This window comes from Drosophila arizonae, chromosome 5 (genome assembly GCF_054131065.1).
Source record: "Drosophila arizonae isolate 15081-1271.41 chromosome 5, UAZ_ARI_1.0, whole genome shotgun sequence".
In the NCBI taxonomy this organism is placed as follows: Eukaryota; Metazoa; Arthropoda; class Insecta; order Diptera; family Drosophilidae; genus Drosophila; species Drosophila arizonae.
Genome location: NC_142925.1, coordinates 1454269 through 1468927, shown reverse-complemented (window position 1 = coordinate 1468927; position 14659 = coordinate 1454269). Strand labels below are relative to the sequence as shown.

Genomic DNA, 14659 nt, shown 5'->3' with positions numbered 1-14659 from the left:
GGGGGGAATGTGAACATGTTGCTCGCAGTGTATGAAATAGGCCCTAGAGAACTTCGGTCTGGCCAGTTCTTCATCCAAAACAAATCAAACACTGAGCTCCGAGTTCTATTGATGGCTACAGTCAACAATTGTCTAATACCTGAAGGTTTCAGGCTGGCAAATTTAAGTTGAGCTTTTAAGAAATGTTTTCGTAAATTTTGCAGCAAATGGACTGTGCTTTGGTAAATTCAAAGGCTTCAAGTTTTTTTAAATTTTTTTTTTTTTTATTTCTTTAAGCTGCTTAAATTTTGTTACAAGAAAAAAATGAAGTTTTCTTGTTATTCCCTTCATAGAAATCAGGCAATGATAATATTTTAAAATACATATTTTAATTTTTTTAGCATGAGCAATCTATATTAACCTTTCCATTGAGGTTATATGTAAATCTAGTATTTCGAAAGCCACCTTTAGCAAAAAAAAAACATGTCAATTTAAAATCAGTTCACTCTAAACACACTTTCCTCTAGTTTGATGTCTTCAAATCTAAAGCTCATCCTTATAAGCCAAAACCTTTTTGTGTAAATGTCAGCTTCAATAAGGTTTTTGATAGCCTAATTAACCCAACTCAAGAAAAGAACAACAGCCACGGCAGCAGCAACAAGTATGACAAGCATTTGATCTATTTCAAAAATTTGTAGAGCACAAAGCGGTAATTGAATCCTTTTGCACATTCCTGACCCACTCGAAATACCTTTTGAGCACTCACTTTCTCCCTCTACCTCTCTCGCTCTCTCAATGTATCTATATATAAATGCCATTGAAAACTGTGATATGACGCATAAATTTCTGGGCTATAGATTTCGATAATTGAATTAATTACAATTGGTTACAATTGGTAAACGATTTCTGATGGCTGCCATCATTCTATCAGCCAGTCAGCCAGTCAGTCAGTCAGTCTGCTAGTCAGCCAGTCTGTCAACATGGGATATGTGATTATCTATTTAGACGCTTGATGAAAGCCAACTGGCGTGTGTTTGCTTTAATTTTTGCGGTCGCATCTGTATTTGCATGTCACTTAGCTGTCATTGAGAGGAAACACACATATCTGTATATATGTGCATATATAATTGTATATATATAATATATTGCTGTTTATCTATATCTGAATGGACAGATACATTGCAACTGCCAATTAAATATTCACTTTCGTATTCATTAATGGTACAAAAACGGACGCATCAGCTTGTTTGGGATGGACATAACCAACTGCATAATACTCGTCAATTATATAAGCTCAACTAGAAAAGTGCAGCAGTATATAAAGGAGGCAGGGGTAGAGGTAGTAGTAAAGCAGTTGAGTGATAGAGCTATATAGCGGTAGAGCGATAGAGCAGAGGGACAGTAGAGCAGTAGAATGGAAGAGCTACAGAGCTATAAAACTATGAGCCGGTAGAGCGGTAGAGCGATTGGTAGAGTCTTAGAGTAGTAGAGCAGCAGTCCAATAGAGCGGTAGAGCTGTAGAGCGATAAAGCTATAGAGCAGTAAAGCAGTAGAGCCGTAGAGCGGTAGAGCGATACAGTAACAGAACTGTAGAGCAGTAGAGTAGCAAAGCAATAATAATGAAACGGTAAAGCAATAGAGCAGTAGGACAGTAGAGCAGTAGTGCAGCATTCCTATAGAGCTACCGAGCCGCAGAGAATCGAATCGTAGAGCAGTAAAGTGGTAGAGCAGTAGAGAAGTAGAGCAGCAGAGTGGGTGGTAGAGCAGTAGACCGGTAGAGCGTTAGAGCAGCAGGACAGTAGAGTAGTAGAGTAGTAGAGCAGCAGATCAATAGAGCAATAGAGCAGTAACGAAATAGAGCAGTGAATGGGGTGATTTATTGGATATAAGTAATAGAATTCTCTTATGTATGAAGCAATATACATACTCATCTGAGTTTATAGTCAGTTAATAGTGCGGACTAAGTTTTCAGAGAACAGTTATCATTCAAGTAGGCGGACGAACAGCCTTTTCTCTTTTATAACTATGCCCCCGCCTGCTTCAAACTTTGTATATTCAATATTGGATACCAATTTGAAGAATCTCTGATCACAGTCATATATACTCGCTTTTGCTCATTGTGAGCGAGCAGTGAAAAGGCGAAAATGCAAACGCAGAAAATTGCGCGCATAAATTGCTAATTGACATAAAAATGCCAACGTCTATATGCCACAGCACATCTGTGCATGTGCGTGTGTGTGTGTGTTGCTGTCATTGTTGTATGTGTGAGTGCCATACAGCAATAACAAATTGCACTCCAAAATTGAAAATTCAATTGTCGTGCAAATTGATTTCAAATGTCACATAAATGTCAAACTTGCATTTGATGGATACACTTGCACTCTCGCTTCCCCTCGCTCTTTCTCTATTCCTGACACTCCGTCTCTCTTCCTCTCTCCCATGATCTCTGGCATCACATTGCAGCTTTTGTTTTGCTGCTGATAATAATAGCATCGAATGACACCACAATGCGCTTACACACACGCACACACACACTAACACTCCAACTCACACACCTACACACACTCACATCGCTCACGTATCGATTGTGTTAGCCACACAAATCTTTTTGACTTTTGGCCATAGCTGGATGGATGATTCGTCAGCGTTCAAGCCAGCCATGAATTTAGGTGAGCACCAATCAATAATCACATTCGCTACGAACTACGACTAACACCCTAGTCACTTGCCCCGCCCCCACTTTCCGTCCTATTCCCCGGCCAGCGACTCTTTCCGTCCACATCGTGGGCAACATGAAAAATGACCGATGGCGCAGCCAAATAGAAGAAGAGAAGAGAAACTTTCGCTATAGCTGTTGTGTTTAGCTAGGTGTAGAGGTGTGTGTCTGTGTGTGTGTGCGTGTGTAGCTGTAGCTTGGCTGAGTTCACTTTGATTTACTTGACTGTGCCCCGGCTCGACATTTTGACACAAATCACAGCTGACCAGGCAGCAGATTGGCCAGGACTTTAAATGACGGCCTACACGTGACTATATATGTATGGTATAGCTGTATTCATATAGCTAATCAAGGCTAATAATATTGTGCTTCATATAAGAATTATGCTTCACCCAAGTGAGTGCTTTAACTAAAATGCTCAAAGAAATTGAAAAAAAACTTTCGCAATATTAAGATGTGTTTAAATAAATATTATAGAATACAAAAAAATTCTAGTTATTTTAGCAGAAAATTCTACGACAGTCAAGCCCACTTGCTTAGAAATTCCTGCAGATAATAATAAATCATAATTAACAGACAGCTTAAACGCTCTTTGAGCTGTGAACATATATTAATATTCATTTGAGAGTTTAAAGTGTTTATGATACCCTGGAAAATACTGAAGTGGCTAGCAGATGTAGGCATGATAGACTCTCCAAGGTACACAGCGTTTTCACCAAGGCGAACTAGCTGGATCTAGCTATTTTCTTCTCTCTGAGCACTACTTTCACTATAAATGCTTCAATCTCGAAAACTTTGATAATTCCAAATTGGAAATTTTTTTAAATGTATTCCGATATACCCTAAGCAGTATAGTTTAAAAACTTTAATCTATAAAACTATTAAAGCTAGAATAATCCGAGTAACTATACTTACAATAAAGACAACAAATTTATTTTTTTCGGAATTCCAAAAAGGATATTAAAAGATAAAAGATACGTATTTCTATCAGCTATTGGTGATTCTTGGAATTGGGTATTTACACACCTTAATATCTAAAATTCTTTCCCCGAAAAATTCATTAGGATCGCACATCCACAAACAAAGTTCAATCAATCAACCTAATTCTGATTGTGGGCGTTAAAGGAAGAACAAACGAAGCCGCTGCATAGAGTGTACAGTTACTTAAGTTTGCTTGTGCTTGATTACGTGCTTGTACAAGTTTGGGTATATGTATATCTAGGAGATGGCGAAAGTGAAGAACGGGTTCACGGTATCTCCCTGTCGAGCACACCCACCTATTTGTTTCACGAAAACTTTTCCTCCATTGCCTAACAAATTTAATAGGAATTTATTAATACTCAACTCCCTAGAGCAAAAATATAATAAGTATCGGGGGAAAAAAAAGAATTGTAAGAAAAATTAGGAAACATTTTAAAAGGCAAGAATAAAGCTGGGCGCTGGCACGTGCCTAAGATTTCGTTACCCAGGCCAAAAGTATTTCAACTTGCAATGGCAATAGGCTTTCATTAGCCTTATATATATGTATGTATATATCTGGAAGTTGACAAGATTTGTTAGACATTTGTCAAATTGCTAGCATATCAGAGAGCAATGCGATGCGACGGCTGTCAGCTTGCCTTTTGTTTCGTTTTTTTCTTTATTTTTTTTTTTCTTTATGCTTTCCTTTTTCCGTACTAGAAAATTCCTTGTGAAGTCCATGAGAAACAATATATAGAGAATAATTCAGGTGGCCGACAGGTAGGAGAAAGAGACGCAAGTGCATATAGAGACGCGATTTCGATAACGAGACTCGACTCTGTTGAGTTCTTGGCTTTGGCGACAACTTGATCAATCGCTGACAGCAGCAAATGATGATTGATTGATTAAGGCACAAAGCACATACACTGGTACATACACTCGACACTAGATTTCGGACACTCATTGAGTGAGAGCTGCATTAATTCATACCCATTTATAAATCGTTTTCGAATTTATGGGCCGCGGCTACTTCATAAATTCTCTCCGCCTCACTGTGGCCTGCCACCAAGGGCTATTAAAATTTAATGCTGGACCGCGCATTATTGAAAAGCGGCACCAAACTGAAATCATAAATCATTTTCTGGTCAATTTTAATGCACAAGACAAGACAGGACACGAAAAAGAAATTTATACAAGAAAATAAATGAAGAGGAAAATGAAGGTAATAAGCGGCCGACTGGGAAATACCCTGAACAACTGAAGTGTGGCAGGTATTTACAAAAGGAAACGGACTATTTCAAAACTAAAGATAGGCAGCATATATGCCCAAGAAACAAAGGATTCATATTGATTATTATCGATAGTATAAAAAATCGATAAAAGTGGTCAATGGACCAATTTGATTTCTCTTTAATCTATACAATATACATAATATATAATCTAAAGTTGTTTATTTATCATTTGCTTTCACAAATATTGAGAGGCTTATCAAGAGTTTCGTACTTCTTCATACAATGGAATTCCTGATCCTGATCAAGCATATATGTTACTACCTCTACAACAATATACCCTATATTATTTCTAATGGATTCCAGGGTATATTAAAAGGCAGACTAGACGGATGACTTTGACTTGGGCTCATTATACGCCCACTTGCCTAGATAATTGCCAGCTGTGTCTAAATATGTGTATGTATGTGTGTGTTGGCGCGTGTCACAGCCTTGACCTAGGGGAAATATTCTGTTTTCTTTGTTCACAATGGTCACATATATATACATACATACATACATATATTTGGTATGGCTGCTTATTAACCGCCACAAAACGAAGTTTTCTTTTTGATGAATTCTAATGCGTAACATGTGTAATTGGATTCTTATTGGAATTACAGTTGACACACAGACTTTTGGACTTTTTATATAAATTTCTATATATATTTTGGTTGTACAATGATTAATAGGGAAATTTGAGGAATATGGAAAAAGCTGTGAGACTAATTTGATTTGGCTTTCATTAATAATATTAATTGATAAACTGAATTGGTTAGGACGTGGATTTGTATATATGATAATGAAGAAGAAGATATACAAAAGCGAAGCTTGGACTTACGTCAAGTAACAAACAAAACCAAAACAGGAAATCTATATATATATCTATGTATAGAAGTATCATTAACATAATAAGAAATATAAATATAATATACGATTATTAGAAGTAAACTTTCATCAGACTTACCAACTATCCTGAGTTGCTTGTGATTTGTTTAACTTTTTAATTAACTCATTCATTCATTATGTCTAAGTTACTTAAAACAAGAATTTCTAATCTCCACTTAGTCTTCATTCAGTTTTCAATATGTAACAAATAAATCTAGGTCAAGTCACGCTCACATTGAGACTGCTATGCTATAATGCCACAATCTGTTTAAGAAATAAACAAAAATCTTTTTCCACTTTGCACAGTTTTCCATATTTGTCTTGAGGAGTTGTTAGTCTAAGCTTATTTCTAAACTTAAGCTATTTACAGCTTATTCATTTACACTTTTCACACACATACACACACATCGATCTATATGTCGTACGCACTAATAAGTTCTACTTCTCTTGCCTCCCGCAAAAGATTGTTTGTTAATAAATCATAAATAGCTCGAGCAAGTGGCCTTGAGTGGGCTTGTCTGGCTCCCGCCTCCAATGGATGATTGCAAAAGTTAAATGAACTTTAAGTTTTAAAGCAGCTTAGCTGAGGGTCTGCAACTACCCCTACCGTCAAAATTGGCTGGCTTTGCATATTGATGGGGCATTAGGTGTGAAAGCCAAAAACTGAAAGCGCGGCAACAAGTTGGCTTAGTCCTAACGCATACAACTATGAAATTTGTGGCGTGCATAAATTGCGCAGAAGCCGCCTCAATACATTGCGTATACGCAGTGTGCGGCCTTGTTTGGCTAAATATATATATGTATACATATATATGTATCTATGTGTATATATTGAGAAGTTTGTCATTTGACATTCCGGCCGCGTCCGCGTCGGAATCGAGAATGAACTGTGAGCGTGACAAAGAAACGGATTTTTATGTTGCTCATAAACTTGAGCTCCTCCATCTGCTCCCCCAGCTCCTCTTCCTCCTACTGTGCTGCCTTCTGGGCTGGCATTAGGCTTTGTTTTATTTTATTATGCTGCTATTGTTATCCCCGTTGTTGTTGTCCTTGCACTAAATCAAAGCATCGTTTATCCTGCAGCCGCAGGCCAGCTTTATGGCCATCGATTGTTATTCGGGGAGCCTGATTTCGGTTTTTGCATAACAATTAGCCAGGCCAATTTGATTAGCGCTCTCATCCATTAAGCGCCATGCACCCGTTTGCTTCCATTTTGTTGTTGCCCAAAAATAACGGCTATATTTTGAAACTGAAATTGAAAAGCATTAAGCGAAAATTAATACAAATTTGTATGAGTTGAAGTTATCGAATCGGGGATTTAGCGAATAGTGGATAAACGTATCTAGGAGTGGTTATCTAGCTATAATTACTACAACTATAATTTAGTCGCTGCGGCTAATTAGATACTGCAAAATCTACTATCAAACCCATTTAAACTCACATATTTAGTCCCCCTCTCTCTCTCTCTCTCTCTCTCTCTCTCTCTCTCTCCCTGTGTCTTTCAAAGTACATTACACATCATCTTCCTTAGTTATATTACCTGCTTTTCAATAAAATTTTGATGCAATTCCATTTTCTCACCATAAACCAAATATTTTAACAATTTGCAGCAGGTTGTGGCAAGCTTTACGAGCGACTCATCAAAAACATGTTTGAAGTTTATGGAGCGGGAGCCAATGGGTGGTCTGGGGTATTCACTAAAATGCGAATATCATATAAAGGACAGACGCAATGAACCGCGAGAGCTGCTGAACAATATAAGGGTGGGGGGAGCTGCAAAAAGTGCACAAGAGACACAAAGAAAATTGCAATAACAATTTGGCACAGAAACGAAAATTTGCTAAAAACGAGAACAAAAAAAAAAAAAAAAAAAAATAACATTCGATTTTTTTTTTTTTTTTTGCTAGGAATTTGCATAGAGAAATTCAAATTAAACGAAAATGTACAAAATGCTGTGAATGGTTTTATCGGCTTGGTATACCCTGTAGCCAATATAGAGGGTATTTAACTGTATAAATCTATAGTAAATTAAGTTTGAAGTGAAGTCCCAATTGATTTGGAGATGTCTTCTCTCATTGTCTTTCAGTGCAAGTGTATATATTTTCATAAAATGAACAGCTGTCAATTACCTACAGGGTATCCACTAGTCTATCTTCAACAACTTGCTCATTTCATCATGTTTTCTGCTCACTTTGTTATTGCTCTTCTCATAAAATGCAACAACTGAATGTCCGAAAAATAAAACCCAAGCAGAGCAGCACAAACAAAAATAAATAAATAAATGGGAAAATGCAAAATAAAAAGCGAATCTGACATTGGAAATAGTCAAATGAGCAGGCAACTGAGCGAACCAGAGCAATTGACAAACGGATAACAAAGGCTGAGAGCTGCAGATGGGCAGATGGGCAGATAGACAGAGAGGGCGTGGCCTATATACAGAGAGAGTGGTGCTCAAATTGTTCGTCTAATGACAAAGTAAATTGTTTGCATTTGCACTTCAACAACAACAACAACAGCCACAGCAGCAACAATATAAAAGCAACTGGAAATTCAAGTCCTTGAAGCTCTGTCGATCTTTAAAGTTTGCAATCGAATAAATAATGGTATAAGCCACAAGTGGATTGAGCATGTTCTTGCATGCCCACGCCCACACAGCCAACAAACAACGCCCACTTTCAATTACAATTCCATTGCTAATATACCCAGTAGGCAGAGCAAGTGGGGTATGTTGATGCTAGGGTAGATGAGTTGACTTACATACCTTATATAATGTGCACGCAATAATTTTAGGAACAAATTTGAACAATTAATTAATTAACTTAGCCACATACACTATATGATAGAAACATATGTATACACTAGATAATATATCCATTTATAATATTAATAACACCCTAAGATTCTTCAAAAATTGCAATTAATATGCAAAAGTAATTTAATATCGAATATTCAATGGCATTTGTAGGTCTGCCTATAGGGTATTTTCGAGTCAGCCATTCGCTCACCCCACACACTTTCAACCGTTACTCTTTGCTGTTGTTGCTTAATGAAGACACTGCGCTTAATTGTCTCATGCGCTTTCCCCGCTCTTTATCCATTTAACTTTTGCACTCTTGCCTCTTACTGTATTTGCATAGGCGACTGGGAACGGCGCTCGCTCGCGCCGTCTTCCAGTTGCCTGGAAGAATGTGCAGGCAACAACAAGAACAGCGCGGCTGCCAGGCAGCCACTGATTGCCGTCACTTTCCAGTGTTTAAGCGGCAAAAGTTTTATGGCAACAATGCCACAAAAGTTACTTACCTTAAATACACTTTTAACTTTGCCAACTCTACACAGATAACACAACACGATTCACTTGAAAAAAAAGAAAACAAAATATAGGAAAACTTTGCACAATAAGAAAATTTCACAACTTTACGCGGTCACTGCAGAAGATAAACTACTCAATTCGATACAGCTATCGATTGCTGAGCCAATATTATCGATACGTGCGTGAGCTCCAGCAGCCAGCGAGGATCAGCCATCAAATATTTTCACTTAACACATTTGCAAAAATTTTATATACATATATATTATTGTATAGTAACAATATTATTCCTTATATACTCATTTATTTATCTGTATATCCTGCATGCTGCATATTCGTGTCAAGCAATATATCGTGCGTGCAATTTGATACGATACCAATTAGCCAGCCATCGATACCTAACGCATACTCCTGAACAGTTGTCTTTTAAGCGTTTAGTGATTGCGCGTTTGTGAAGTGAAGTGAAATGTTTGTATAAAATTAATTAATTAAGAGTGCTCAAGTGTGGGGGTAAGTCCTATTCGATCTATTTATTATACATTTATGTAATTGAATAGGCGAACACTGTCAGCAAATCATTGTAGCAGCGAAAAAGAAAATCAAGCATATTTAAGTGTTTCATTTATGCCTTTTGTTTGCGCTCCTTTTGCAACTTGGCATTTTTGCATCCAGCCTCACTCTATCTACCTCTCGCTCACTCTTGCATAGGCGAACAAGCGCCTTTGTGCCCGTCCGTTACGCTGTCTATCTGTCTGTCATTTACTGCCTCTTTTCTTTCTATCGTAGTTTTCATAGCACGCACGCAATGCAAAAGCATAAAGCGGGTATATTGGAATTGAGTTTTAAGAGTTTATAAAGTAGATTAAATATAAATTTTTATTACAGCTATATATAAAATAACACTGTTTATTATGTTTGGATATATAACAGATATGTTTATATGTATGTATGTTTATATATAATATGTTTTCGAAGAGTCCTTAATATGCGTTATTAAACGAGAATAACCAAAATTATGCTCATAGTTATATAACAACAATTTATATATATTGCAATTTATTGTAAGGGTATTTTAGATGCGACTCTACACAGATAATGAGGTTGAAAACCTATTTAATCTACAACCAGAAGATTTTTCTTTATGCTCTTGGGCATGTGAATGTGCCACACTTATGGAAAACAATTGTTAGGGTATTCATTGTGCGACTATGCATAGTTAAGCTCTTGCTCCTTTCGTTTTGCATTATGTCGTTGCATTCATTGGCATTCGCCATTCTTGCTGTCTGCACCATTGTCCGCATGTAAATTTCGTTTGGCTGCGCTGCGGCCCACTGTTTACGGTTCACAGAGCTAACTGTCAACAGTTTTCATAAATCTTCATTCCACTGTGGACATCATCATCAGCTCCTGGACCTGGGACCCTGCACTTGTCTCAAGATACAGTTATCTTAAGTGCTCTAAGTGCAGACTGTCACTCCGTTTGCTTTGCTTTTGGTTTTCTTTTCGTTATGCGTTGCTCTCGTCTCAGTTTTTTTTTTTTCGAGTTTATTTTTGGAGTTTTCTTTATTTTGTTTCAACTGCTTTTGACATGTTCTTATAGAGAAATATAAGTTCCCAAAATACCATCGAAATTGAATTGCAACTGCAGTAGGGGTATTCCTGTCACACAATAAATTCAATTTATCTTCTGAAATCGCTTGCCACTTACTTTCCTTTTGCCAGCGTATTATATCTACATATACATACATCTCTTTCAGCTTTGATATGTTAATCTGAACTTTCACCTTTCGCTCGCCGCCCGTCGTTTGACGCTTGCCTCTTGGCTCTTTATTAAGATTTTAAGCTACGCATAAAAGGCAAATTGGTCAAGGCCCTGCGACAGGTCAGCAGCGTGTCCGCCATTTATTGTGACCATAACAATCGTCTTTTATGATCAACATCAGAGTTAACAGAAGTGCACTGAGAGAAATCGTGGAGTAAATCATAAAATCGTCTATGTGTTTCTTATTAAATATATAAAAAATAAGAGAACTTTGTATTCACATTTATTTAGTCAAATCCCCTAAAGAGCTTTAATCGCGTATATAATTCAATGTAGACATTTTAAAATTTAGTCACTCGCAATTCCTCTCAGTGTAACGCATATTCAAATTACAAAAAAACAGCTAGCAGAATTGCCGTTGCTTTTGACCATTTGCGGAACCTGTTTTTTCGTTGCTGCTGTTGTGCGTCTATTTTGACAATGTTTTCACATTCTGAGAACATTTGGCATGCAAATTAGGCCCCACGCCTCGATTGACCCAAATTGAAAGGCGATAAAATGTGCGTGAATGCCGAAGAATCGGCTTAGTTCGCTGACAGACAGACGGGAACGCCCGAAATTATGTTGCTACCCATAACATTAACGTTAACTTTGGCGATCACCATCAGCCTGGCAACATGTAAGGCAAAACAAGATAGTCCAGTGAAAGTTCTCGCAGAGTTAATAAGTTAATAATCTCTAAAACAGCTGCGACGCATTTTAGCCAGGTGAAACGAAAACATTGGAAACGTGCTCCCGCTCATGGAACCTTCAATGTGGACGCCTATGCTTACAACAAGCCCGTGGTGAATCTGGTGAAGCACTTGCCCAGATCTGGGCAGGCTCTACCCATGGGTCGGCTGCTGGAGCAGATCGCGCTGAGCAGTCGAGTGAGTGAAGTGCCCAGAACTGAATACAGAAACCTCGATTCGAGTAGAGAACCTACGAGCAGCATGGATCCAGCTTCATTGGCTGCTCTCAATAGTGAATTGGCGCAGATGCAAATGCATTTGAGATTATATTCACACGAGTTTCAAGTCCAGGACAAGGGCAAGAAGAAAATTGTGATTATAAATACACTGGGAAGTGACAAAGGCAAGGAGTCAGTTGAGAAGTCACCTGAATTGGAGAAACCGGAGCAACAGAGTCCATTAAATCTAAAATTGGCATTACCTGAGCGATGGGCAGACGATGTGGCAGCCGCACAACCAAAGCCGAGCAACTCGAATGAAGTTTTGACGAACACTCGAGCAATTAGCCCAATGAAAGCTCAGCTAGCCAAAATGGAAACAGCTCAGGAGTTGGACAAACTGGCGAAGCTGCCGGATGACAGCAAAAAGCGAACAAATGATGCGACAACAATCGAAATGGCATCAACAACTGCAAAGAGAAGAGAGCAGCTGAAGTCAGGACAACAGTCGAAGACTATTGTAAATGTGAACCATGTGCAGGTCGAGGGCTTACAGAAGCACTTGGGCATTAAGAGGGGGCAGATAGAAGAGCAGACGCAGCAGCAGCAGGTGAACGGAGAGCAGGAGTTAGAGCAGATAGACGGGCAGACAAATGAAGAGGGACAGCAGCTAGTGGAACAGCAACAGAAACTGATGGAACAGAATGAGGAGGAACAGACTGAGCTGCAGCGAATAGACACGCCGGAGACAGATGGAGAAGAGCAGCAGTCAAAGTTGAAGAAGCGGCAGGAGGAACTAATGAAAGAGGAAGAAGAAAAGCTTAAGAGGAAAGAAGAGCTGAAGCTGGAGCTGAACGGAACAACGGAAAAGGAACAGACGCAGATGGAGAAGAGTCAGGTAATACAAGAGCAGATGAGAGATCTAGTTGGAAATGTGCCTGAGGCAGAGCAGAGGAAAGAGCATCCACAGCAACTGAGAAAAGAAGAGCCAAAGCCTGATGAGAACCTAGGACATCAGAAGGAAGTTGACCCACAAGAGCAGATGCTAAAGCTAGATCAGCAGACGGCAGAGCTCAAGCAACAGCAAACAGTGGAGCAGCAACAAATTGAGATGCAGACACAGTTGAAAGAACATCAAACTGGAGCAAAGCAAGAGCAGCTAATGGACAAGCCAAAGCAAGAAGATGAGAAATTGGAGCCAGTCGCACTTCAGTTGCAGCTGAATCCGAAGCCTGATCAGAATGTTGCCGACGCACACATTGCTGCTGTGAATGCAGCCAAGAAAGATGACAGCCAAAATGACAATGATGGCCCAGCAACTGGCATGAATATGTCGGGCAAGCCAAAGCTCGAGTCCAAGCCAGAAGCTGATGCTGCTGGAGCTGAAGTAGGACCAGCAGCAGTAGATAAGCCTCTACGAGTGAAGTCGAAGCGTAAGCGAACGCAAGCGAAAACACAAAAAACAAAGACACACAAACCAAATGAAATTGATACAAAGCCGAAAGCAGGACCCACTCCAGCTCCAGTTCCAGCTCGGGCTCCAGCTCCGACTCGAAAGCTGATGACGGCTGTTGGACAGACAGCAGATGTCAAGGCGACAACGGAAATCAGCTCACAGGACAAGCGCCAACCAATGCAAAAGGGGCAAAAGGAGCAAAAGGGGCAAACCGGGAAAATGGGGCAAAAGACAACCAAAGGCAAGGGCAAGCGACGACCTACTGATGAGCAGGAAATCGAAACTACGACAAATTGGTGGCAGATACTACCATATGCGGAAATTAGAAAATTTTTGAATACGATCTATGATAGCATCACTGACGATGACGACGCCAACGACGAACGGGCCCAACGGATGCGGACAGAAGAACCGATTGGAGCGGGAGAATAGGAGATTGTGAATTTAGTGTGAGTGGGTATCTGGGTTTTAGCTGCTAAGTTGGGTTTGGCTTGGCCAGTGTTGAATTGAATTTCCGCTTTTCAAGCTCTTTGGGTTGATTACCAGCAAACGCAAGCATGTAAGTTTATGCTTCTTCTGAATGTTTCTTCTTTTTTTCGTACTGGGCAATACAAAATAAAATATAATCGTAAAACTACAACAATGAACGCTAAAAAGTTGTGAAGCTCGTTCAATCTAACTAGTTTGTATACGCACTTGTATACGTTTTTACGATTGAATGTACAAGTCTTAAATAGCTGAGATTACAATGTCAGAGCGGTGGTGGGAGAGGGACTTGAAAGAGGAGCTATAATGAAATGTTTGACGTAGGCTTTAATTGGCATTGAGGAAAAAATTAAATATAAATATATTATAGGATTACCATACGTATTTAGACTTAATTAGTACTGAAATAATTTATAATTTACTTTAAGATTTGTAATGTCAAAAACCATATATTGATTTCTGGGAAGCCTCTTTAGGACTTTCAATAAAATAAATAAATTTATGATTTAAAATTAAATAATCTGAGTGTAAATCTAGTTGAAATTGATAGAAATATGTTTATTATATTAATTTATTATTATTGTAATTATTATATTATATAAATATAAACATTTTATTGGTAATCGTCATTCGAGCTACTCGTTTAGATATAGAACAAATCTTGAAGCTGGAACGAGAACGAGATTTGTTCTATATGTAGACGTAAACATCTTAAATTATAGGTTCTTTGCTAAGAATATCTCATATGATACCTAGCTAAACTTTGGATCTATTACTAATAAAACATTCAGAAAAGAAAACTGGTGGGGAATACGAAACTATGAGATACCTTGAACATGAAGTTTACATTTCTGCCACACATCATTCAATACATCAATTAATATACCC

At 38.5% G+C, this 14659-nt stretch overlaps 1 protein-coding gene and 1 long non-coding RNA gene across 2 annotated transcripts in view; both read left to right on the top strand.

Moving 5' to 3' along the window:
• Positions 1–9341: 9341 nt before the first annotated feature.
• LOC149268357 (uncharacterized) overlaps positions 9342–14659 on the top strand; it is a 123461-nt gene continuing 118143 nt past the window's right edge. Inside the window, exon 1 of the long non-coding RNA XR_016270269.1 lies at positions 9342–9628. This is a non-coding gene — a long non-coding RNA (uncharacterized LOC149268357). The remainder of the gene's footprint in view (positions 9629–14659) is intronic.
• Positions 11326–14167, top strand: LOC149268361 (uncharacterized). Its single transcript, XM_089470186.1, has 2 exons — positions 11326–11559; positions 11628–14167. The coding sequence occupies exons 1-2, from the start codon at positions 11502–11504 to the stop codon at positions 13715–13717; spliced, it is 2148 nt and encodes a 715-aa protein (XP_089326312.1). The 5' UTR covers positions 11326–11501; the 3' UTR covers positions 13718–14167.

Bases quoted from the DNA above. Each gene is read 5' to 3' on its own strand.
- LOC149268361 (XM_089470186.1), top strand. From the start codon at position 11,502: ATGTTGCTACCCATAACATTAACGTTAACTTTGGCGATCACCATCAGC. The intron at 11,560-11,627 runs GTAAGGCAAAAC...TCTCTAAAACAG, and splicing joins CACCATCAGCCTGGCAACAT to CTGCGACGCATTTTAGCCAG.